Below are 27,214 nucleotides of genomic sequence, written 5' to 3' on the forward strand. Positions count from 1 at the left end.
GCCGTGTCTAACTTGGGTCCCGCACTGGTGAATGGGAGAAATGATAGGGAAGCTCCCGCAGCTCCTTTGCTGGGGCCTTTCTCTCCCTCTCCCCTTTTTCTTAGATACTTACTGATTACCGTCTTCTCCCAAGGGCCTCTTCCCTTTTTAATCCTGAACATGATTCTGCTTTGCTTGCTGTCATGAGCTGCATTCCGTCATCTTCCAAAGTCGCATGTTGAAGCTCTCACCCCCACGACCGCAGAATGGGACTGTGTTTGGAGACGGGGGCCTTTCCAGAGGTGATTAAATTAAAATGAGACTGTTAGGATGTCACCCAATCCAGTAGTGTCCCTGCAAGAAGAGGGCTGTGCATGTCCAGAGCAAAGACCACGTGAGGACACAGGGAGAAGACAGTCGTCTCCAAGCAGTCAAGGAGAGAAACCAAACCTGCTGATACCTTGATCTTGGACTTCTAACCTCTAGGACTGAGAAAACACATTCCTGTGGGTTAGGCCAGTCCATGGACATTTATGGTGGCAGCCCTGGCAATCAAATTCTAATAAAATACTCACTTCTAAAGGGGCAGCAGTTAGTTGCAGCTCGAGTTTTTCAAGGTCTGTGAACATACAAACTCCTTCCTGAGTGTGGTTGTAGTTTCTATATAGTTGTCCATAGGATCCTTAAGATAAATACCAAGCAGTTTTTCTTTATTTCATTTGATCTTCATGGCAATATTTTATAGATGAATAATTCCCGGAAGTTGACGTGCCCAGGGTCCCCCCGGTAGTGGAGGGAAACAGGCTTCAAGTGCAGTTTGACTCCGGAAGCAGTTGGCCTTTCTTCCAATTCACAGCAGCTGATGGAGCCCAGGGAGGGTCTTGGATCGGAAGCTAGAACTGGGAGTCTGCGTGGGGTGGATACTGCCAAGCTGCAGGAAGACTGAGCCTGCTGCTACTTTCAAAAGTTGATTTGGTTTTTTTCCCTTAATCCATTCAGAAAAAGTTTGACTCTTCTGAAAAATTCCCGATTACGCTCCACGATGCAGGATGTGTTACTGCACCTGCGAGCCGTCCTCATTTCAAAAGGTCCCATGTCTAGTCTGCTGCCTGAACTGAGAGACGGAAGGGAGAATATGCATCCCTCTGGTCTTGGTCAACAGTGACTCCTAACCACACTGTTATTCTTTCAAAATACATTTTATTAGTGGCACATGGAATTTAAAGTGAAGCAATGACTTTCCAGAGAGAAGGTAAGCCCTGACAGACTAAAAGACTGAGCAGATAAGGCACAGCAGAAAGACCGTTTCCAGTGCAACGAGGGAGCGACAGTTCTTTTCACCAAGGAAGTGACTATCACGCTGAACACGTGAAGGATGCCCAGAACATGGAGTGTCCCAAAGCCCTAGAGATCTGTGTCCTCAGTAAATCATGGTGTCATCTCTCCATTGATTGGCCATTCCCTGCCGTTGAAGAGGCCGGGACCCGTGTGGGACAGGGGTCTGTGGCAGCTAGGGGCTAGCTTGTGGGAGAACAGTAGGTGAACCAAGAAAACCCTTAAGACTCTAAGACCGCCCTGCCCCTAGTCTCCAGCTTGGGGAGCTACAGGTGAACAGAGGGTCCTTTGCAAGCATTTGCTGGAAACTTGTCTATGTTAATAAGCTGGAGAACTGAGCTTTCTTAGAAAAATCCGTTCTCCCTCTCTGAGATGAACGTCTCCCTTCAAGGATTTTCACGCTTTTGCCAAGTGTTCTCGTCACACGGAAGGAACTCGGCACCATCTTGGGTTCCCCTGGACTGCGCACTAGCTCCTCTGCTGCAGCTGCTCCTGCTCCTCGGGCACCTTCACTGGGCCCTTCCTGTCCCCACCCTGGACCAGACTCCTGCAAGCTTTGGGTCTCCCAATTGCAAAAGGCTCCCTGCCCTGAGGCAGTTCTGTTGGGCCCAGAGCGCCCCTTCTTTCTAACCCTACACAGTGGAGACTGCTCGGGAAAGGGTCGCTAGAGACTGTCATCTTCACTGTCTTACTTGGATCTTAATATGGGCATTTCTCTCATCGCTTTGGTACCAGACCCTCAACCAAACCTTCTGATACTTATTGATCAAGGCAACAAAACGAGGGACAGATTGCATGATTTTTCCATTTCTGAATCTAATTGATTAAGCGGCATCTCCACAGCAGGCAGATGAATTTTACCCGCAAGCTTACACCTAGAACACAATCTTCAGGGGCTTAGGGCAAGGGCAAGTCTGTGATCGTGGTTTCACCAAGGTCAATGCCAGCATGCAGCTTGCTGTCCTTGGCGGCTGCCCAGGGCATGGAGGTAGAGGTCCACTTTGCTACCCAGTCTCCTGTTTTGCTGATCAAGATGAGGCCACCTAAACCTTTGAGCTTTGACTTCATATAACCCAATGACAGGTCAGCAGCCTCTTGCACGGTCTTTCCTGAAAACAAAGAGAAACAACACAGGTTCCTGAAAGGAATCAGATGGGGACATCCTTTGCTGCATGAGAAACAAGAGGGAGTTAACCAAGATTCTGGTAAATGATTTCTACCTGCAAGCCTAAAAGGAGGATCCTCCCTTCTTGCTGAGACAGAGCTCTAGCATCAGCTAAGCAGAGTTGCCCTCCCTCCCCCACCCAGCTGGATGCCTCTGCAGCCCCTCTACTGAGATGCAGAGATAATAATATTCTAAGTGCTCTCCACTCTGGATCCAACCAGAAGGTGGGGTGGAGTCAAAATAGTGTGAACCACCTGAAAGTAGCACCTGCAGACTGTAAGGGAGGGCTCCACATACTGCTCCACCTATTGGTCACACAGCTTCTGTGTACTCAGCTTCACACATTAGGAACTTGTTCTTTCCTCCACGTACCTTGTTCTATGTGGAAGAGAGTGAGTCTGGCGAGATTCACCTTCAGGATGCTTTCCCCGTGCCCCGTGGTGGAAATGGCTCCAATGTTATTGTCAGCGTAACCTCCAGATCCTGCTCAAAAGAGAGACTGGTTCTAGCTGAGTAGCAACCGTCAAGAAGCACAAATACGCATTACCCAGGCTCAGGCTGCATAATGCCAAACCCCAGCGAGCTAAAGGGTGGGCAAAGGCCAGGTTCCTAGCCAGGAGCCACTGAGCAATGGTGGACCAGGAAGCACTGTATAAATACACTGGAATCCTGGAGATGGAGCCTGGGGGAGGCAGGGTGACTTTTCACAGAGCAGCGACACCAGGCCAGCGTCGCCTTTGCTCCAAAGCACGTCCATCCCAGCCTGCCGAGTGAAGCCACCCCTCTCCCTGTCTCCTTCCCACAGCCCTCGTGCTGTGAATGAAGGACACTCTGACTACACTGATAGATCACCAGGAAGGCCTCCACTTTCAAATAGTTTTGGGAAAACTGATACCCAGAAACGACGACCATGGGGTCCTCCCGTCATTTGGCAGGGGGTCCATTAGCAGAAGGCAGCTTAACAGAGGTCTGGAGCTAAAGCTACTTTGATAAGATTTCTCCTCTACTGTGGTCTGGAATGAAGTGACTTTCTGGTCTCCTCTCCACTCCTGAACCTGTTCACACACAGCCACCGGCCTGAGAGTCCTGCAGTATTGGCAGAGTTAGCCTTTACTCTCCCTGGTTCATCAGAAGCTTATTTATTGATGCTGCATGTGGGGAAAGGGCTCTGGAATGGAGCTGTTGTGTGGAATGTCACAGGTGCCCAGGGTTTTCAGAGGCAGGTAACTCCTGATGCTGGAGGGAGCTGAAACAGGGTAGGGACTGCAAACTCTTGCAAAAGGAGGTGGCTTCTCCTTATAAGCTTTTGCTGTGGGATGGACTGGACAGACCCCAGGGCGATGCCAAGAGTGGTCCTGGCATGGGAAGAGGCACCTCCCCTTCTCAAGATGACAGCCACACCCCCCGTGTGAATGCTGCAGTGTGCCTGGTGTCCATCCAGAGTCCTCCGGGGCCAGCTGGAGCCTGCCAGGGGAATGCGCATCAGAAAGGCCAGATTGAGCGCACTTGGGGCTCAGAACCAAGACAAGGACTTTGGGTGACCCCTTCTCTCTCTCAAGACCTCACCATCGTGACACAACAAATTTGAATTAAGTTTCTGGGATCTGATCTGGGGTGGCTCTGGAGCCTGGGCTGAACCCAGCTGCAGGCAAACTGCACAACTGACCAGACGTACCTGGCAGGGTTTTTTGCTAAGGAGAAAAGAAGGTGGATTATTTCATATCTCTGGGTAAGTGAAGTTATTCCTTTTAAAGAAGCTTCCAGTGATCTCTTCCAAATTCATGGCAATACAAAAGATATCAAGAGTTGTCAGGAGTGCAAATTACTACTGAAGACTAAAGCAACAGATTAAAAAAGGGAGGGCAGGGTGAGTTTTCCACTAAAAGTATAAGCTGTCGAAACAATTTAGCTGTTCCTGAAACTTCAATCAGAATTCCCACAAGAGAACTCTGAAAGTCTGCACTGGATGAAACATGTACAACCACCCGACCCTGCCACTCACACATGCGGGGAAATGAGATGATGTGCGTTAGTGTTAATGTAAAGAACACTTCAATATTTCTGTAGAAATCTGTCACGTTTGTGCCACCTAATTTGAATATCTGCAAACTCAAGTTCTCAGCTTCCTTACATCATTAATGTAAGCCCAGGTTTGGGAAGAGGCTCTGCGTACTTAATCCTCTGTAAGCAAGTCTACAGATTCTGAACCGGGGCTAAAAAAAAAGACAGGCAGCCTATAGGATAGCCTGGGGCATTTTAAGCATTTTATGCCGTGCCCATCTCTGTTTCCTTCCCCAAACCGTCCCCAAAATGTAATCCAGGAAACAAAGAGCCCACTAGATGAAAACACCCTCTCCAAAGCAGTGCCCCGAACAAGCCTTCCAGCCCCGGATTGAAATGAAATAAGAAAAGGAGGAAATGAAATAAGAAAAGGAGAGAACAGAGAATGAAGGGAATTGCGTCAGGGAGGGACAGGGCAGAGGCAGGAGCTGTCCCTCAGACCTACCTACACATGGTGAGTCCCCAACTCGGCCAACCATCTTATTAACGATTCCCCCGGTAGAGGTGGCATAAGCCAAGTTCCCTTGGCAGTCCAAGGCCACCGCACCCACGGTTCCCTCGTTTCTGAGAAAAATAAAGAGAAAAGAGTGACAGTTTGAAGATGAGCAACACTCCCACAAAGAACAGTGTGGCTTACAGCCACTTGAATTCCCACATTACAAATTAAGAGTCTGGGACGCCTTCCATTCCTTAGCGTCTTACCTGACCTGACAGTCAAGGGCAGATTTCCAACGTTCTAGGTCTACCCTCTAAGAGTACATCCAACCCGGCACCGCCATTTTCTAGGTGTGTGACTTAAGTTTTAGTGTCTGTGTCCCACTGTCCCCCTGAACGAAATGGGGAAAAATATAACAGACCACATCTCAAACTTGGGCATGAATGATATTTCCTTGGATCCCTGCCTGCCCCCCAGAGATTCAGAAGCTGCCACCAAGAACAGAAATGGAAGACATGAGTCAGCAGCTTCTGGGTGCGGCCACCGCCCAGGCACTCTGAGTACCTGTCCCGGGGTTGTTGTGAGGATCGCTAAATTGATTTCCCCCGGCACCCTGTTATGAATTTTCAAGTGAACTGGGGAAGACGTTGTACGCTAACCCCCAGGCACACGCCCGGCTTCCACGGTGGACTCTCCTGGAATACTGTTGGAGGTGCTGAGTCAGCAGCAAACTAAACGGGCAAAGTCCCTTCTACAGAAGGTGGTAGTAACAGAGTCACGAAGGTTTCAGGTGGCAGTGGAAAACACGTAGCAGCAGGTAAGGCGAGTGAGGGTGGCGGGGTGGCGTGGGTGAGGCCCTCCGACGTGGGGGAAGTCACACTGGCTGCTGAGGGAGAAGGTTCCTGAGCAGAAGCGTGCTTGCCACGGGCCTGGAATTTCAAGGAGGCCACTGTGGTTCAGAGAAAAAAGGCCAAACAGGCAGTAGGAAGGTCAGCAGGGCAGCTGGGCCCGTGCCATGAAGGTACCTGGGACCCGTGGGGAGGCCACATGTCCCGGTTACCCAGGATAGTCCAACTGTGCCAGCTGTCCTGGTTCAATGATCAATAATGCCCCTTTTGCTCTTAAAATCGAGTTACAGTTTGAACAACCCAAGGTTGTATAATTGTCCTACCTTTGGGCCACTGCAAAGGCTTCTATTCCTAGCAAGATAGGAGGGTGCTGGGGAGTTTAAGGTAAGAAGCATCACTATCGAAGTTGAATTTAAAGAATGATCATTCTTATCACCCGCCCACCAGGACCATTAAAACGCAAAAGGCACAACACTGACGACCATGTGCAGGAACTCGAATCCTCATTCAGTAAGGCCACAAGTGCACATTGGCCGGACCGCTAAAAGCTCACTTGGCAACATCTACCAAGGCTGAACAGGAAGGCACTCCACCACGCTGCAGGTGCACACCGCCAATCTGTCCGTCAGAAACGTGGACCCGTGCTCACCAAGAAAGTGTGCAGAGGTGTTCCCAGCAGCGCTAGCTACTTACAGTGATCCAAACAGAAGACACAAATGCCCACTGCGGACCAGTGGGTGACTGGGATACTCATGGAGTACTATACTGCAGTGGGGATGGAGGCAGACCCAGAGCACACACCGCGATTCCACCCAATCCAAGTTACAGACAGGCAACACTCATCCACGGTGCCCGAAGTCACCCGTGGCTACCCGGGGGAGGGGAAGGCCAGAAGGGACAGGAGGTGGGGCTTCTGGCAACATCCTGTTTTCCGATCTGGGAGCTGATCATGTGGGTGTGTTTATTCTGCGAAATCCATCAAGGTGCAGACTCGTGATTGGTGTGCTTGTGTATCACGTCATACTCCGACCCCTGGGCCAAGTTTACCTTAAGAGAATTATTAGGGGTGTGGTGTGCCCTTGACAGAGAGCCGGGACTAGCAACAGACAGGGAGGAGGTGCCAGGAGGCACTCTGGGCGGTCTTGGTGGAGGGGCCGAGGAGCAGCCTGGAGTTGGGACATTTGAAGGTAGGAGTGTGCAGGAGGGCAGGATGTGAGCAGGAGAAACCCCGAAAGAGTCTTCAAGGCTCTCGGCCTCAGTGAGTGAAAAGACACGTGTTCAAGTGTAGGAGGTCGTTAGACAGGATGACTGTTTGGCTGTTGGTGTGTATGTGGAGAAGCGTGGTAGGTCAGGGGATCAGGGGGAGGCGGACTCACAGCCCCCCTCTGCCTGGCATTCAAGGCACTCGGCCCAGGGAGAGGAAAGGGGGGCCCAGCTTCCCTCACCACAAAAACTGCTTGTAGGTGGCCAGTGACCCGAATCTGAGGTACAGAACAACCTAGGGGACTGTGTCTCAGGTGGGAAATGCGTTCTGACTTTTAATTTTGCAAACTATAAAAAAAGGTAGACATATTTGATTATAAAAAAATAAAAGTCTTCTATATGGTAAAAATGCCATAAAGAACGTAAAAGAAGGTAAGTGAAGAGGAGGCGCTTGCGAGTGGGGGGCTGGCTCCTAATGTTTGCCCGGGCAGGGCGGGAGGGAGCACACACCCAGGTAGAGGCCTGCGCAGCGCAGAGGTTTAATACTTGGGATTTACAAATATTCTTGACCATCTTTCCCTGGTAAATCTATCCTGAAAATATTTTCACATATATTTATGCATGTACATACACATGAATATGCATATACATGAATATATATACATAAAATAAAGGTGTACTGTAGGTTTCGATATAATGAACTGATTATTATAGACAATCAAAATAATGCAGCTATTATGTCACCATTATCTTTTTTTGTGTGGTAAGAGTCCCGAGAATCTACTCTTAGCAAACTTCCAGTATATAACTTGACTGATGACCATCCTGGTGTCGTGCATTAGGTCTCCAGACTTATCCGTCCTCCTTAACTGCGACTTTGTACCCTGGGATCCACTTCTTCCCATTTTCCTCTTCCCTCCCCTCCCAGTCCCTGGTGATTATTATTCTTTTCTATGTCCTTGATCATTTATTTATTTATTTTGGATTCCACATGCAGGTGAGATCACGCCGTGCTTTTCTTTCTGTGTCTGTCTTATTTCATTTAGCATCAGGTACCGTAGGTCCATCCACGTGGCAGGATCTCCGTTTTAGTATTCCATTATTCACCGCCCCCCCCACCACCTCTTTATCCATCCATCTGCTGATGGACACTTCCGTTCTTGGCTGCTGCGGGGACCAAGGGAGTGAGCAGTCCTTAGGACGTGCTGATTTCATCTCCCTGGGGCACAAGACAGAAGACAAGCTGGTGGGTTACATGGTAGTTCGATTTTACACTTCTTTAGGAATCTCCATACTGTCATCTTACCTTGAAAATTATTGTAAAGCTATGTTTTAACTGAAAGTTCACAAACTACTACTAATGACCTAATTTAATTATTATTGTAATTAATATTGTGCACACACGATCGCTGGATTAGCTGGTGATGGCAGATAAGTAAGACCAAGGCATAGACGATTCACCCATTGTTATGCACGTACTGCATAAAGTCCATTTTTCTCGTCTCTGTTTCAGGGATCGCTCTTCATGTTCTTACACTCAACATTTTCACACATCACGAATTCTACTGACAACATGCCACGTCAGACGACCTTTTTGGAGTCAATGTATTCTTAGTACATTTTTAATCAATTTTAATCTGGTGATGCTTCACTTCAGATAAAAATGAAATTACTCAATATAGGTCTTAAAGCATACTTAGCTTTTGAAATTAATCCTGATTTTTTACATTACCATGCAAAAACACTGTGGGTTTATATATGATAAATTGTTATCACAGAAGATATTACTTACTTGAATTTGGTCATATAGATCACAACCATTTATTCTTATCATTTTCATCATCTCTTAAGTGATGTCTATTTCCATGCACATAAATTCTTCTTTTAAATTTCAATGCTAGTATATTATTATAAAGAAAGTCAGAAATAGAAGTATCTTCTTCAATTTTGTTCATCTCTCTCTTCAAATGAGACTATACTGATTAAAAATAGTGTCTGCAGAAACTGATTGGGGATTTTTTTGTACATAGGTCTTCCTCAAGTTAGGCAAAGAATATTTGTAATTCTTTTAAAGGAGAAATAGGCCAACTTAGATCTTTTTTTTTTTTTTTTTTTTTTAAAGTTTATTAACAGAAGACAATATTCTAAACCAGGTGTAGTTAGGTCTCTAACTAAAATGCCTGTGCTCCCAGTGACTCAGGAGGCTGAGGCAGGAGGATCATAAGCTCATGGCCAGCCTCAGCAATTTAGTGAGACCCTGTCTCCAAATAAAAAATAAAAAGGGCTGGGAATGTGGCTTAGTGGTAAAGCATCCGTGGGTTCGATTTCCAGTAACAAAGGAAAAAAAAAAAAAGCCAATGGTGTATACAAAACCTGGTAGATAGCTCAAATTTTTTAAAAAATGAACTTTCTGCCGAGGCCTATGCCTTACTCTCTGAACACCTTCTGTGGTTTTGCTTAGCTCTTGCCATCTAAAGTCAGCAGCATTCAGTATGCATTCCCACCACGTGTTTGTTATGGGGTCAGATACGAGTTTAATCAAGATGCTCCCCCTTTGGGCATATCTAGAAAATGTATCGGATCCCTCTATGCTCCGCAGTGTCACTGCCAATGGCGTGGCTGAGGTCACATATCCCAGAAACAAATCCAAACACAGCTGCACGCGACACAGAACACTTCTGGATGCTTGGCCAAACTTCTTGCCTGGACACTTTCATTTCCCAACTGTGTTAGTTCTGCTATCACCATTATCACAGGCTGGCCTTCGACAGTCTTTTAAATGAATCCCTAAAACAAGGGTTTTCCCCACTCCATTCTTCATTTAATTGGAAAACCATATTTTAAGAAGCAGATGTAAAGTCAGTGAAACAGATGGACTTAGACTTGTTTTTCTTTGAGTAGCGTGGGGAGCCTCTAGTACACGTGAGCTGTTCGACCTGTCTTCTGACCATGGTGTGTTCTGGATGAACTGATTATTTTATTTAACAGATTTTAGTTGGGTTCAGTGGTTGAGTACTTGCCTAGTATGTGCAAGACCCTGGGTTGCAACCTTAGCACTGCTAAAACAAAGCAAAAACAAAATACCCCCCAAACAAAACAACTACAACAAAACAACCACCAAACCATGCCCCAGTTAGCCTGCCTGTAATCCCAGCAACTCGGGAGGATGAGGAAGGAGGATCAGGAGTTGAGGCCAAGCTGGGACACTGAGACCCTGTCTCAAAAAAAAAAAAAAAAAAAAGATTTAGTGTCTTTATTGCTCATGAAATTAACCTGTCTGAATTCTCCATTCCAGACACTGAGCATGGCTACACTATTTTCTGTCTTCTTATCATGTTGGTCATTTTACCAAATTTTGAAATCATTTTTACTAAGCCAAGAACATTTCCATTGCCTCGGTAACCACAGGTGGTGTCATGACTGAATACTGGACACAGTGGCTTGTCCTTCCGAGGACAGCAGACCTGTGTTTCCAGGGCTGTCTTCCCCTGGTGTCACCTGCTGTCCGCCTGTGTCCAGCCACTCCCTCCTGATTCCTGGGCTGCTCTGCGTGTGATCTTTGTGGCTGGCAATTCACTCTTCTGTGGAGAATGCTGAGCTTCAGGGATTTCACTTGACCTGTTCAGGTTGTGGATTCAATGAGAAAAATTTTCTTACTGATTTCCACTATTAAGTAATTTAATCTCCATTTTACAAAAAACTCGTAATATCCTGTTGGTGAACTTCACGTGGAACTTTCTCCTGGAAGGAGATTGTTTGCCAGTTTTTAAAGTGGCAAGCAGATTCTTCTTTGACGAAACTTTTAACTTCTTTTTTTCTTTCCTTTTCTTTCCTGTTGTGAGCACCATTTTAGTATTTCTTTTCTATCAGAATCTTGACACATACTCATTTTCAATAATCTACAAATTAAAAAGTAAAATGAAGTTATATCCAAAGTGTACAAAATTAGAATATATTTTCATAAAAAATGAAGAGCAAATCTAAAGAAATTAAAAAAAGTAAAAGTAGTTTAAAGACAACTTCCAAAGGTTGGCTTTTTGTAAAATACATAAAATTGTCTATTACTACCACAGTCAAAAAACATGGGTTATGCTGGGCACAATGGCACACGCCTGTAATCCCAGCAGCTTGGGAGGCTGAGGCAGGCAGATCTCAAGTTCAAAGTCGGCCTCAGCAACAGCGAGGCCCTAAGCAACTCAGTGAGACCCTGTCTCTAAATAAAATTACAAAGTGGGGCTGGGGATGTGACTCAGTGGTTAAGTGCCCCTGAATTCAATCCCTGATACCAAAGAAAAACAAAAAACCAAAAACATGGGTTATAAATAATGAATATATTTTAAGTCTAAATCACTTAAAAGCTGAACATTTTAACATTTTTGAAATCAATTCAATGTTTTAATTATCTATTATTAAAATAGAACCATCCAAAATTCTATATTCAAGGTCCATTTAGTTGGCACCTTATGCAGCTGACGCTCGAGCTGTGCTGTCCACTACAGTAACTGCCAGCCACAGGTGGCTGCCCGTGGCTGCTAGCTACACGTGCCCAGGCTGCATTGAGGTGTATAAAATACACACCAGATTTTAAAGATTTAGTATGAAAAAAGAGTGTAAGATAGTGCATAAATGATTTCTTAGTGATCATCAGATAGAATGATGATATGTGGGATATACTGGGTTAAATATTAATTTCACCTGTTTCTTTTTCCTTTTTAGAGTGATTTAAGAGGCTCTCATGTTTGCACTGCTGTTCCAGTCAGACACGCCCACCAGTTTAACTCTGTGGACATGCTACAAAGTCAATACCTTCAGAACTTCAAACCCAAACATGCAGAGGCAAGAAAGGGGACACCTGGCACTAGAGGGAAACAATACTTTGTGACAAGTTGATTTTCCATTAATTTGCTTTTTCTCTTACCTAAGTCCTGCTGTTCCCATCTTCCCACACTCCGGAGTAGTAGCCATCTCTGAGGTTAGCAGCGGCACAGCCCACAGATTCTGGACTCAGGTGGCCTCTGCTTCCGAGATGCAGAGCAAGGGAGGTGGAGCAGCCTCTGCCTGGTGGCTGAGTGGAGTCAGTCACAGGAGCAGCTGAGGAGGGTTATGGGTCGTGCGGTGCCAATGCTGAGCGACAAAGGTGTTTGTGCATTTGTGATACGAAGCCCCTCCAAAGTGCAGGGCTCCGGGTAGGAGCCCCTCTTGCTTACACCCCAGAACAGCACTGGCTGCAGGGGAGGCATAGTTCCAGAGTCTTGGAATGCAATGTGGCAATAACTTTGGATATGACCGTGAACCAGGCATCAAGTGACCCGCTTCTTCTACTAGCCCACAGCCACGCACCCTCCCGAGGCTGCCACCAGTTCCCGGCCAGCCTTGCAAATCAGATTCTTAACCAGAATTCTCCAGGAAGCGTTTCCATCCTGCACCTGCCTGGCCTCACCTCTGCAGATCTGGCAAGTCTGATACATGCACGAATATTCTGAAAAAGTTCCCTAGGTGATTCTAAGTCAGACTGCTGGTTAAATATGGCTATTCTAAGGAGTAGGCAGAGTCACTGAACTGAGTTCCATTATGACCTCCCAAGCCATCTTCACATTTTATTTTCAAAATTGCTTTAAATAAGAGGGTTTTTACCTGTGATTTTGAAATCTTCCACAAAGAAAACCATAAGTGAGGACACATGATTAATTTGGATTTTTTTGAGGGGATACTAGGGGGTTGAACCCAGAGTGCTCTGCTACTGGGCTATATTCCAAGTCCTTTTTATTTTTTGTTTTGAGACAGGGTCTCATTAAGTTGCTGAGGCTGGCCTCAAACTTGCAAGCATCCTAAGTCACTTGGATTACAGGTGTGAGCCACACCACCTAGCTAATTTGGATTTCTAAGAATTCTGTTGATTTCTTTACACTATGAGAGAGTGTAAAGCTCACAACCTGATCAGTTATAACTTGATTAGCCCACGTAAGGTAAGAAATGGATCAAGAAGCGTCTGGGGCCAGGTGTGGTGGTGTACACCTGTAATCCCAGGCACTCAGGAGACTGAGGCAGGAGGATCAAAATTGTGAGGCCAGCCTCAGCAACTTAGACAGGCCCCATGCAACTTAGTGAGACCTTGTCTCTTAAAAAAAAAAAAAAAAAAAAGGACTGGGGATATGGCTCAGAGATTAAGCCCCCCTGCTGGGTTCAATCCCTGGTACCTAAGGCGGTGGGCAGGGCGGGGTGGGAGGGAGAAGCATCTGAGTAAATGACACTCTAATGCAGTCATTCTCTACTAAATCACACTGGGAAAGGAACTCTGCTAGACTGATTCATAGGAGTAATAATTGAGATTAAATTTGAGAAAAAGCAGCTTTTCCAGTATTTGAATTAAGACATGCATATAACCATATATGGATCAAACGTTCACCCTTCCATGACTCCTAGGAGTAGGGCTACAGAGACTTACTGTGCATAGTCGGGCTTCTGGGCACCACCACGCCCATGCTTCTCTTTTTCCAGGTTTTTTCTGCTTCTCTCTGTTATCAGTTGTTCCACGGCAATCTTTGGAATCCCCATCTCTGCGGCAAATTTTGCTGCACCTTCACTCGTCAGAAAGCAATGAGGTGTCTGAGCCAGCAAGAGAAGGAAAAAGGTCAATTTTTGGAAAATGTGTAATCATCTTTTTTTTTTTTTTTTTTTTTTTCCGGGTGCCGGGGTTGCACTCAGGGGCACTCAACCACTGAGCCACATCCCCAGCCCTATTTTGTATTTTATTTAGAGACAGGATCTCACTGAGTTGCTTAGGGCCTTGCTGGTACTGAGGCTGGCTTTGAAACCCGATCCTCCTGCCTCCAGAGCTGCTGGAACTACAGGCGTTTGCCACTGTGCCCACTTCTAATCTTCTTACCTGTACCAACTGTGTGGAAATAATTGTTTCTCTTTGGGTACAAAAGGCTCAAAAATGCAAATTTCATTGACTAACTTTTCTGAATGCTGAAAAAAGAATGCGACTTTCATACGATCTTACATGTAGAAAACTTAATCAGTTTTTATTTAACATGCGCTCCTAAATAGCTGGTTTGCTCAGTTTGTATGTGAAAAGTGAAAAGGCGCCCACATAAACCACAGACGGGAACCCACTCAAGAGATTTTATTGGGCAGGCGAACAGTGTCTGCCCTGGAGAGAGAGCGAGCATGGCGGGGGAGCTTCCTTAAGTAGTTGAACTTCCCGGGCTAAGGACCCTCGGGCCAATCGCTGAGCGGTTAAAATTCACGGGCCACGGGTTGAGCCAATGGCTGCCGAGCACAAGCTGAGAGGTGGACCAATGGCTGGCTAGGATGGCAGACTGACAGCTGGGGGCGCTGTCCTGCCTCCTTGCCTTTCCCCGCAGGTATGTCCTGCACCCGACCGCCCAGGAAGGTGCCCCATGAGGTTGTAGGGTGCGCTACGGTCTTAGGCAACCAGACTGCCGGGCAAACCCAGCGCCACCTGCTGCCTGCCCGGCCAGCCGACACGCAGGTTCATGTGGGCAGAGCGCTTCGAAGGCAGCTGCAGATCTGCCACTTGCATCCGCCCTCCGGCTGCCCACAGAGCGGCCCACTGAGCACTCCAGTGTGCGCTGCGTGATAGGTGCTGAAAGAAGCCTGAAGAAAACACAGGAAGAGCTGGTTGCCGAGGCGCAGGACTGTAATCCCAGTGGCTCGGGAGGCTGAGGCAGGAGGATCTGGAGTTCAAAGGCAGCTTCACCAACTCAGCGAGGCCCCTAAGCAACTTAGCAAGACCCTGTCTCTAAATAAAAAAAGAAAAGGGCTGGAGATGTGGTTTGGTGGTTAACCATCCCTAGGTTTAATCCTTGGTACCAAAAGAAAAAAAAAATACAGGAAGATGACAGTCGTCACTGGTCCAGTGATTTGGTCAGGTGACTTCACCCAGCAAAGCTGGAATTGTGGCTGATTTGAGAGCTCAGATGCCTCTGTCCCTGGACATATTTTCAGAACAGTGATCTCAAGTACTTCTCCACAGTCAGGCCTCTGTTTACCACTGAGGCACCGCGGGGGACACTCCAAGCATCGTACCTTTTCCATGACAAGCCGCGCAAGCTTAATGGGGTTCGCTACACAGCGCAAGGCAGACACTGCTCCCGTGGACAGGTCCTTGCCATTCATGATGCTGGCATCCATTTCCACATCACCGTTTGTGTTCAAGACAGACCCACAACCTAAAACCAAGTTGAAAAGCAAAAATGAAGACTTGGGAGAAGGCGCCAGGCTTTCCTTGATTCGCCCACTTCAGCCCCTCTCTAGTCCCCTGCCAGAGGAAGGTTTTTTTTTTTTTTGGTACTGGGGTTTGAACCCTGAGTTCTGTCCCAAGCCCTTTTTACTTTTCATTTTCAGACAGGGACTCACTAAGTGACCCAGGCTGGCCTTGAACTTGCAGTCCTCCTGGGCCAGCGTCTGGAGTAACTGGGATGACAGGAGTTGCCACCATGGTGGGCCACGGTGTTTTTTTTTTTAAATGAAACGATATTTTCCTGTCCTCTCCCTGGTCCCTTACTTGCTCTCCAGACACGTGATGCCATCTGCCATGAGGCCCTCACTGGCCCTGGGCAGATGGGGGTACCAAGCTCTTGAACCTTCAGAACTACAAGCTGCACCTCTTTTCCTCCCCTCCCTTCCCCTTCCTCCCTCCCTTCTGTGGTGCCTGGATTCAAACCCAGAGCCCTGTGCACACCAGGCACCCACGCTCTTTCTCAGATCTTTTGCCACAGCAATACCAAACGGACTATGACAGGATCCTGCAGCCTACGGAATAAGAAGCATGAGGCCTCCCCAACCTGGCCCTGGCCTCCTGGTCCAGACCCAGCTCTGCTCTGGATGTTGGTCACTGAAGCACGGCTTCCAGGCACGACCACAGCTGCCATGGCCCTGTGCCCGTGCACGAGCTGTTCACGCGCTCCCTTTCTCCAACTTCCGCTGCCTGCAGAGTCCTGCAGATCCGTGCCTTAACCCCGTGTGAGATGAGGGGAGAACACCCACCGAGCAATCCTCCAGGCCTCCGTGAGGTAGAAATGCACTGTAAGCACAGCCTCCTGGGAGAGCAGGGGCACTGGCTGCTTCCATCATATGCAAATTGAAACCAGAAAAGCCACTTTCCCAGGGTTGAAGGTCCATTAGATGCAGGGCGAGGCATCAGATCCAGGTCCATTTCCTTCCGCCAAGGCAGCTCCCATCTTTCCACCACCCCTGGAGCAATTATTTTTAGGGCTATGGCAGAGTATTAAACTATCAAATTTTGCGAGACTGACAATCTAAGCAAGATTAATTTCTTAAAATTAGTTATAGTAATTACAAAAGGGGCACAGCTGTCCTTTGGGTATAGGATGAGATGCTCTGCTATTGACAATATGCCTACCAATCTAGTACAGAGTGCATGCTGAACATTTTATTTTTTCTTTACAGAGAAACTAACTTTTTTTTTTTTTCAGTGCTGGGGATTGAACCCAGGGAGAGAAACTAACTTTAAAACAATAACAATAACAACAAAAAACAACTTTTAATTAGTTAATTAAGAACTATTCTTTTTTTTTTTAAAGTACTGAGGATTCAGCCCAGGCATGCTCTACTTCTGAGCTACATCCCCAGTCCTTTTTAGTTTTTAATTTTAAGACAGGATCTTGCTTCCCAGGCTGGCCTCAAACTTGGGATCCTCCTGCCTCAGCCTCCTGAGCTGCTAGGATTATAGATGTGTGCCATCATGCCTGGCTGTACTATTTGTTATTAACAAGGAAGCAAGCGGGGCTGTGGCTGTGGCTCAGTGGTAGAGCGCTTGCCTAGCATGTGTGAGGCCTGGGTTTGATTCTCAGCACTGCATATAAATAAAATAAAGGTCCATTGACAACTAAAAAAACATAAAATTTTTTTTAAAAAGGAAGCAAGCACAAGAGAATTATCTTTATATAAAATGTATGAGCCATATTATTAGAAGATACTGTGAGAAGGAATCCTAAGTGTACCTTAGGTCATGGTAAGTTTCATGGGTAAAAATGAAATAAAAAGGTTAGTTTCCACCCAGTCTGAGGTGTAACTAATGATTGCTTAGCTAGAGGGACGTAACAAGAATAACTCTCAAAAAGTTTTGAATTCAGTTGAGAAGACAAGAAATATGGACTTGTAAAAGTTAGAGCACCATTAAAGTTAAGTTATGTGGGCTTCTAGCCAAGACTGAGTCACAGGAAAAGCTGACCTCACTGCCAGACAGGTGGATGAAACATGTGAAATGGTGACTGTGCAGACCACTGTCCAGACCGCAGGGTACACAGGAGGAATATCCCAGGGGGGAAAAACAAGGAGCAGCACCCTACGAATGTCTCAGCTTTTTGCCCGGGACATTTTCAGGATGCAGAATGGAGAAGGAAAACCCAGACAAAATCCAGTGACTTCCTTGAGTTCAGGAGACAGGAAAAAAAAGAAGTCAGAGTGACTGGAATTGGGGGGGCAGGGTACTTGAGAATCGACAGCGGGGGTGGGTGTGGGGCGGGGGAGAGAACATGAGACGAATGAACAGGCGAAGGCTCACTGTGCAGAGGGGTCTGAGTTTTCAGCTGAGTATAATCGTGCACATGGGGCGTACCGATCAGTTTTCCATTACTATAACCAAATATCCAAGGCTGGGGAACTTGCTGAGAAAAGAATCTTACTTAGTGCACAGTTCTGGAGGTTCAAGGACATGGTACCAGCTTCTACTCAACAATGCTGAAGACCTTACAGTAAATGGCATCACAATGTGGGGGCATATGTGGGAGGGGGAGGTCACATAGACAGGAGGCCAGAGTGCTCCGGGGGAATAACTGGGGTCCCAAGAGAATTAGATTAATTTCTCCCAAGGACATGTCCCCAATGACCTAAATACCTCCTACTAGGCCCTCTTAGAAGAAGGAACAACCATCTCTTAACACTGCTGCTCTCAGGATCAAGTTCCCAACACACAAAGCCTTGGGGAGCAAACTGCATGAGTTGGGGAACATGCCTCTTCATACAAGTTGTGTAGAAAAGCCCTACAACATGGGGGACACTGAGTATAGGGCTCAAAAGTGTCCAGCATCAGCGGCAGGGCAAATTCAGGCTAGAAGAGAAGCTGTTCTGGTTCCATCTAAGAAAGCTTGGGGGTTAGCTGCAAGATAATCAAACTGTTTTCAAGGAACTTAACTGCTTCTCAGAACAAAGCAGTTAACAAAGAATAGTTAAGGGATTATAAAAATTGTATCTGACAAGGTAAAATTCATAATGTCTGGTATCCAATGGGAAATTACCACACAAAAAATAAGAAAATATGACATATAATGAGGAGGAAAAAATTGATCAGTGGTAAAAGACTAAAAAATGACAAGGATAATAGTATACACGTGTACAGAATGTAAAATAAAATATGAATAGGACCCAAATAGAATTAACACTAGATTAGATGCTGCAGCAGAAAAGATTAATAATCTTTAACATATAGGAGTAAACAGTCTCTAAAATGAACAACAGAAAAAAATCCAGGGGGCTGGGATATAGCTCAGTTGGTAGAGTGCATGCCTCGTAAGCACAAGGCCCTGGGTTCAATCCCCAGCACCGCAAAAAAAAAAAAAAAAAAAAACTCAGGGACAATGTCAAGCAACCTAATTTGGACAACTGAAGTCCTCAAAAGAGAGGTGAAATAAAGATAAAAAAATTAAGAATAGGTAAAATATTCTTTGAATTTGATGAAAATCATAAACTCACAGATCTAGTAAGTTCAAGAAACTTCAAGTAAAAAAACAAAAACGAACACAAACAACCCTCCTACCACCAAAACATGAAGAAAATTATGTCCAGACACATCATCATCAAACAGATTACTGCTAATAAGAACGAGAAAATCTTAAAAGCAGTCAGAGGAAGAGGACACATTAAGTCAGGGGAGGGTGAGAAGAAGAAAACAACAACAGCAGACTTTTTGTCAGAAACAATGCAGACCTGGGGACAGTGGAATAATACCTTTATAGCACAGAGAGACACAAAATCCTGTCAAGCTGTAATTCTATAACCAGTAAAAGTATCTTTCAAAAAACGAAAACTAAGGCTTTTTCATAAGTAAAAAGTTGAAAGACTTCATCTATTTCAAATGTGCCAGATAAGAGATATTAAAGAAAGTCCTCAGGCAGAGGAAAATATTAGCAGATAATAAAGAGCATTCACACAAAGAAATAAAGAGTACTATTAATAGTAAATTTTTTTATGGTCTCTTGTTACTGAGTGTGGTGGTTCATGCTCGTAATCCCAGTCACTTGGGAGGCTGAAGAAGAAAGATCCCAAGTTTGAGGCCAGCATCAGCAATTTAGCAAGATCCTGTCTCAAAATAAAGAAAAGGAATGTAGCTCAGTGGCAAAGTGTCCCTTTGTTCAATCCCTACTAACAAAATAAAACAAAGCAAAAACAAAACAAAACCACTCAGAACTGTTTAAAACAAAACCAGTGCAATTTATAACATTCAAGGAAATAAAATATATGTCAACAATAGCACAACGGCTGGAGAGGCAAAACAGAAGTTCCCTGGGTTAAGGTCCTTACACTTCACATGATGTGACATAATACTGCTTGGAGGGATGTTATGACAAATTAGAGATGTGTATATACTATAAATCCTAAAATAACCAACTAAAAAAATCTAGCTGTGAGGCCAACGAAGAAAATGGAATCATACACAGTGTTCAATTATTGCAAAGAAGGTATAAAAAGAAAAAAAATAAACAAAGGAAAAAAGGATACCAAGAATAAACAGGACATACAGAAAACAAATGTCAAGATGACACCAGCCATATCAATACTCATATTAAATATAAATGGTCTAACCATCCCAACTAAAAAGCAGAGATTATCAGAGTATATAAAAAGATATGCTACCTGTAGAAATCTACTTGAAATATAAAGACACAAATAGGTTAAAAGAATGGAAATTTGAAGACTATATTACCCAATAAGACACAAACTAAAAAAAAAAAAAAAGAAGAAGGAAAAATGCTACTTAGAAGCATTAGAAATGAAAGAGGGGACATCTCCACAGACCCTAACCAGGCACGGTGGCACACATTGGTAATCCCAATTACTTGGAAGACCGAGGCAAGTGAATCGCAAGTTCAAGGTCAGCCTGGGAAACTTAATAGACTCTGCCTCAAAAAAAAAAAAAAATAAAATAAAATAAAATAAAAAGGACTGGGAATGCAGCTCAGTAGTAGAGTGACCCTGGGTTCAATGAGCAGACACACTGCAAAAACAGTGGACCCATCAATTTAGCAACATATATGGAATGGAACTCTTCTTGAAAAGCACCTCTGACAAAGCTCAAAGGAGAAACAGACAATCTGAAGAGCCCATGCTTATTAGAAACCTTGCTACTGTAGTTGGAAACTTTCCCACCAAATCAAACAACAAAACAAAAAATCCAAGCTCAGATGGTTTCACTCGCAAATTCTACCCAACATTTACCAAGAAATAATTATCAATTCCACACAAATTGATAATTTGAGGAGGGTACAATTTCCAATTCTTCATATAAAACCAGCATTAACCTCTTCAAGGAAGAGGAGGGTACAATTTCTAATTCTTCATATGAAACCAGCATTAACCTTATACCCAAATCTGACCAATACTATGAAACAGAACTACAGACCAGTAGGCTCAGAACCAAAGATGCAAAATCCTCAAGAAAATACTAAAAAAACAAATGCAGCAATATAAAGAAAAATATAATACATTATGACAAAGTGGTATTAATCTTAGGTATGCAAGCCTGGTTCAACATTAAAAAAATCAATCAATATTCACCATATCAAACAGACAAAAGCAAAAACACATCTTGACAGAGAAAACTCATTTGGCAAAATCTGACATGCATTCACGATGAAAAAAATCTTAGCAAACTAGTAAGGGAATTGCTTCAACCTAGATTGACAAAAGATTTGAAGATACTCCATCAAATAAGAAATGTGGCTGGGGAAAACCACATGAAAAGATGTTCGATATTATCTGCTATTTTGGGGAAGGCAAATTAACACCCCAATGAGATTTCACAATGCCCCTATGAAGGTGGCTGATCTTAAAAAAATACTGATAATACCCAGAGCCGGTAAAGATCCTGAGCCACTGGAACTTTCATATATTGCTGGTGGGGATGGAACGTGTCAGACACATTAGAAAAGTGTGGTGGTTTCTGATGACGTTTCATACACACTTGCCAGGTGAGCCAGCAGTTCACACAAAATACCTGTGCAAACACAAAACCTGTGTATGAATGTTCATGGTGATTTTATTTATAAGGGTCCCAAGTGGAACAAGTTCTTCAGCTGGTAAATGGCTAAACAAGTGGGGGGATGCCTGCACACGGGAACACAGCTCCACCACAGGAGGATCCACTGGGACACCTGTGTCTACGGTGCAGTCTAATGGGTGAGGTGAGAATTCAGGGTCAAAGGCCAGAGACTGCGTGGACCCATGTGTGACATTCTGGAAAAGGCCAAATTTATGGGACAGAAAGCAGATTAGCTGTTGCCTGGAGCTGGAGACGGATGGAGGTGTGGACCCAAAGGATGTGGGGAGTGATGGAACTGCTTTATTTCTTGACTGTGGCAGTGGGTACACCTCCCTATGTATTGATCACAGTAATGGAGCTACTCAATGAAAAGGGAATTTTACTGTAATGTAATTTCTACAAAAAACCCCAGACATTAAAATTGTATTATCCTAGGCTAGTGGATCCTAAAGCTGGTTGCATCTTAGAATCACACGGGAGACTTCAAAACAAAGGAACAACAAACAACAGAAAAGCAACAAACAATTCCTAGACCCGACAACAGACTTTTGCCATTTAGAGGTAAAGGAGTTAAAAATTCTGTAAAGAATTATAGATAGCTATCAGGAATTTAGAATGAATAAATAAAAACAATCCTGTTATCTCAAGGACTCTTTGACAACTTATAAAACTGAATTACAGAGAGAATAAATAACAATCTAAAGTGCTGTGTAAACATTACTCTATTGAAGTGAATGCAAAGGGTCATTATTTGGCTGCTAATCAAAGTAAGACTTTCAATGATATTTCTAAGATGTGTGTGGTGGTGTCTTTAGTCCCAACTACTCAGGAGGCTGAGGCAGGAAGATTGCTTGAGCTCAGGATTTTGAGGCCATCTGGGCAACATAGTGAGAGCCCAGCTTGAAAAAAAAAATTCTGGCACTCAAATCTCAAAGTTCAATTTTCATACCATTGGTATTTAACAGACTACTTCAAGTACTGAAACAAGTGTTAAACATAAAGTAAAATCCATATGAAAACAGGAATAGAAATGTAGGTGTTTTCACTAACACTCAGATAAGTTGTCATGAATGCTAATTTTCATCACAGAACTCAATAACTACCGGCAGTCAGCCTTTTGTATGAAGTTCCCAAATAGATATTCGAGGGGATTATGGCAGAGGCTGCGGCGAATCTGTTGGCTTTTACAAGGAAATGGAAAAACAGCCAAGGTAGATAGCATGCTGTTACAAGCCCTGCCTGTTCCCCTGAATCTTTGATTTCTTTCTTTTAAGTTCTACTCATCTCCCTGAAAGTATTGAATAGCAGCCATCTGGACATTAGAGGAAGACACCCAGAAGGCAGGCCGTGGGGCAGACAGCCAAGAAATGAGAACTGGCTGCTCAGTTCCCTAATCTGTACTTCCCCGTGCAGGTGGGTGAGGGCTCCTATTGGCTAATATGGTGGGAGACCAGAATCTGCTTCAAATGAAGGTCCTGTGCAAATGAGTGGGGCTTTGTCAGCCAGGGGGTCCTGACTTCTAAGAGGCATTTGGTTTACAGGTCTCCTACTGACACAGCTGGCTGCTTCCCATGCCAGCATTGTTGGTTCCCAGCTGGTAAATTCTGGTTTAACAAACAGCCATAAAAGTGCACTGTCATGTCCCATTCTGTGGTCAGGTGGACTTAAAAAAGTTTTGTAAGTGTTGGAGAGTGATCAGCAGAGTCAAGGAGATATGGCAAACACTCAGTACACTATCTTGGGTGGGTGGTTTAATTCCAAGAAGTATTTTAATCCTGAGATCTTAGTTTTCTCTTTTAGAATAAAGAGGAAACAAATGTCTTGCAGCAAGTTAGTCAATTTTTTGTGCCTCAGCTGAGAAATGAGCATAATAATTATGCCTAGTTCACTAGACTACAGTCCAGATTAAATGAGCTAATCATGCAAATTTCTTAGACCATGGCTTGGTATATAGTTGATTATACATTAACTACGATGATGATTATTCTAAAAAATAAGTGGATTGAGTCAAAGAAGTCAAACAAAAGAATCACACTCTGTATGATTGCATTTATATGCAATTTTAGGAAATGCAAGCTCATCTATAGGGACAGAAGCAGCTCTGGATTGCAGCTGGGGATGAGGTGGGGAATAACTGCAAAGAGGCGTGAAGGGATTTTGGGGTTCCTGAACGCTCAACACTTCATTTCTGACATCAGATGTGTGGGATTCTTTCCCTGGCACATCAATCCACCTAAAATGGAGGTCCTATAATTCACTTCTGATGTCATCTACTCGGAGCTAGAGCCATATTCCACAGGTTAGGGCTCAGTTCCACGAGACTGCCCCCCGCTTCAGAAGCCAATTACAAGTAGGTTACCCAACACTGCTACCTCACTTGGCTACAAATCAAAGGTTTTGATGGGTTTCTGCAACTCCCTTCTTTTTTTATTTTGGTGGGGGGGGGGTTTCTGAGGATTGAACTCAGGGGCACTTGACCACTAAGTGACATCTGCAGCCCTATTTTGTATTTTATTTAGAGACAGGGTCTTGCCGAATTGCTTAGTGCCTCGCTTTTGCTGAGGCTGGCTTTGAACTTGCAATCCTTCTGCCTCTGTCTCCCAAGCTGCTGGGATTAGAGGCGTGTGCCACTGCGCCTGGCAACCCCCGTCAGTTTCCTTAATGCCCTAGATCAGCTCATAAGACGCAGGGGAATACTTTTGTTTACTGGTTTAGAATATGAGGAAAGGATAGGATAAAAAATATAGATAAACAGTTAGATGAAAAAAATGTAACAAGGATTTAGTGGTTGCTTTTGCTAAAAGCACTGACTCCTCACTTGAGCCTGCAGATGCCCACTGAGAAAATAAAAACAAATAAAGCTGGGCATCTCTGCCTTTATTACCCTAAACTTTGTATAAAATTCCTGCTCAACTCTGCACATAGGCATGCTAGCCATTTATGGAGTACATGCCTGAAAACTGGTAATAGAAAGTTGATTAGCTCTGAATTCGTGCCCCTCATTCCCCTTCAAGACAGGTGGCATCAAGATAAAAGTAACTAAAATATTTTCAAGATTCAAATGCCAGCTTTTTACAGCATTTTATCCCAGACCCCTTGCAGTGGTGCCTAGGCGTCTCCAGTCGTTGCCCTAAATCTGCAGTCACCCTGGATTCCAGGAACAGGGGAGCCTCACGGATATATTACCCTGTGATGGGACAAGTGGCTGCCCCACTAAGCAGGAGCAGTCCTCTCCTGGGAACAGGATTGTCTCCTCACAGGGTAACTTCTTTGGAGCCACCCTGAAGAACCAGAACTGAGATAACCATCAACCAGACAGCAGTTTGATGAAGATGCTTAATCGTGCACACCTGTTGCCCCCTCCTCTAAATCTTTATTTAAACCTGAAGTTCATGTCAGTACCCGCCCAAACGGGGTTGAAAACACTGGTCCCTTGTCCTCCAGGTACAACTATACTGATAAAATTTCTTTCCTTCCTTTGCCCCTGCCCATCTCTTATACTGGCATCTTGGGATGGGTGGCAAAACCTATTGGGACCCCTGCAGCAGGGCTTTTGTCTTAAAATCCCAGTAACAAAAATACATAGGGTAAAGTCTGGAAAGGCTCCTGGGCACAGGGGCTTCTGTTTCTGTGGAGTTGGGGTTTACTATCCTCTTGGTACATGGGTGTTCATTAACTAGAAAGCTTCCCCAACCCTACAGATCAAGGATTTCTATGGAAAGATTCATCATGTAGTCATGATGGATTATAACTATCTCTGTTTTCTCTCTTTTTCTAGGAGGATGGGGGGTGGAGGGCTGCAAATTTTGACCTAATTATGGCTTGGTTTGTATAGTGCAGACTCCATTCAGAAGCCCACCAAGAGTCATCTCATTAGGACAAAAGCTGTTCCTACTAACCAGGAAATTCCAAGGGACAGGTACTTTCTGATAGTAGCTGGGGTCAAAGGCCAAATATTCAAATAAAAGAGTCTCCTAGTGCCTGGTATGGTGGCACAGGCCTGTAATCTCAGTGGTTTGGGAGGCAGGAGAATTCCAAGTTCAAAGCCAGCCTCAGCAACATAGTGAGGCCCTAAGTAACTTAGTAAGACCCTGTCTCAAAATAAAAATATAAATGGGCTGAGGATGGGGCTCAGTGGTTAAATGCCCCTAGGTTCAATCCCTGGTACAAAAAAAGCCAACCAACCAACCAACCAATAAACAAAACAACTACAAACAAAAAAAATCACTCAGCACTCTTATTGTGCTCAGGAATTACAAGCTCCTTTCAGGAGCTCTGTTCCTGAAAGGGTTGGAGGGACCAAATATACATTTCTTATTCTGTCATAATAGCACAATAGCACAGAGGGGGATGGAAATGCTTTAAATCTTGGTTGTGGCAGTGGTCTGGGAAGTGTATTCCTTTTTTTTCAAAACTTGAAAAGGGTACAGTTTATGGTATGTAAAGTTGTCCTCCTTTAAGCCCCCCCCCCCAAAGATGTAATAAAAGGCCTTTTGGTATGTGAATTCTAGGAAACAGGTTAAATAATGGGTGAATTCATGGATTTAAAAATTCCAACCCCTCCCAAAACAATCTGATCAACAGGTACAAGGAAAAATCAAATGCTCCTTTTCCCCCTCGCCATATGATTTCACCAAAAGTCAATTAGTGCCGGGCACCGCTGAGCCTGCCTGTAATCCCTGTGACTGGGGAGGCTGAGGCAGGAGGAGTGCAAGTTCGAGGACAGCCTCAGTCAGCAACTTTGCCAGACCCTGTCTCAAAATAAAAATAAATAAATAAATAAAAAGAGCTGGGGATGTAGTTCAGTGGTAAAGCGCCCCTGAGTTCAATCCGCAGTACCAAAGACAACGTCTTAGACATCTTTTTTTTGAGGGGGTAGGAGCTTGATCGGACTGGGCCTGATTCACCCACCGTGGCGCAATTTACCTGCGTTGAACTCGGGGTCGTTTTCCAGGATGGTCACTGCCCCTTCCACAGCGTCCACTGCGCTCCCTCCCTCCTGGAGGATGCGGTAGCCCACGGTGGCGGCTTTGGCGACGCCCTGGCGCACTCGCTCTTGCCGGTCCTTGGAGATGCTGCTGGCTCCGCCGCCGTGGACCACGACGACGGGATTCATGTCGACAGAGCCTAGGCATCAGGGAGGGGCAAGCGTCATCCCCGACCGGTCCAAGAAAACCGCAGGGACGTGACCTCGGCAGGGGACGGCGGCGAGGCGACGTCCACTTCCCACTCCGGGAGGCAGGCTGACGACTTCGGGCAGCTTCCCGAGACCGTGGCGGGGGGCGGGGCGGGTTGGAACTTTGCACCCAAAGCCCAGGGCGACCCTGACTTCCAGAATCTCCGCTCGCCCTGGCCCGGGTACCTGTCCGCGGGTGTGCGGGGTGCCGGGACCCCGGGCCCGCGCCCCCTCCACCAGGCTGCAAGGGGACCTCACTTTCCCCGGCAGCCCGGGTCCGGATCTCAGGTCTGCTCGCCGGTTGGGAAGAGCGCCCAGGCCGGCTCGCGTCCCCTCCGCTGGCTCCACGTCGGGCCTCGGTTCCCCCGGGCGCGTCTTGCCCCTTCCCACTCCCACCGAGGGATCCGGGCAGTCCTGGGCTGGACGTCCCGAGCGTCCTCCCGCCTCGGACCCCCAGCACCGAGGCAGTGAGCGTCCCACCTTCAGGAAAGGTCATTTCTGTGCGTGTCGTTCACCAGCCCTGCACCTCGAGCCGCTGCGGGGACCGACTTACCCAGGGCACCGCGGGAGGCGGGCGCGGGGGTGTCACGCAGGTGAAGCCGCCGAGGGCAGCGCTCCCAGGCCGGCTCTGCAAACCGCTCGGCCCGCAACCGCTCGGCGGGCAACGGTTCCGCGCCTGCGCACGAGGGCGGGGCGACGCGGC

General features: G+C 45.7%; 1 protein-coding gene across 1 annotated transcript; it reads right to left on the bottom strand.

Moving 5' to 3' along the window:
• Positions 1 to 2,110: 2,110 nt before the first annotated feature.
• ASRGL1 (asparaginase and isoaspartyl peptidase 1) lies at positions 2,111 to 27,214 on the bottom strand. The gene is made up of 7 exons (XM_079105671.1): positions 27,065 to 27,214; positions 26,262 to 26,462; positions 15,083 to 15,225; positions 13,473 to 13,633; positions 4,986 to 5,104; positions 2,852 to 2,962; positions 2,111 to 2,423 (listed from the first exon to the last, which is right to left on the bottom strand). The coding sequence occupies exons 2-7, from the start codon at positions 26,449 to 26,451 to the stop codon at positions 2,212 to 2,214; spliced, it is 936 nt and encodes a 311-aa protein (XP_078961797.1). The 5' UTR covers positions 26,452 to 26,462; positions 27,065 to 27,214; the 3' UTR covers positions 2,111 to 2,211.

Source organism: Sciurus vulgaris (assembly GCF_902686455.1).
Source record: "Sciurus vulgaris genome assembly, chromosome: 11".
NCBI lineage: Eukaryota > Metazoa > Chordata > Mammalia > Rodentia > Sciuridae > Sciurus > Sciurus vulgaris.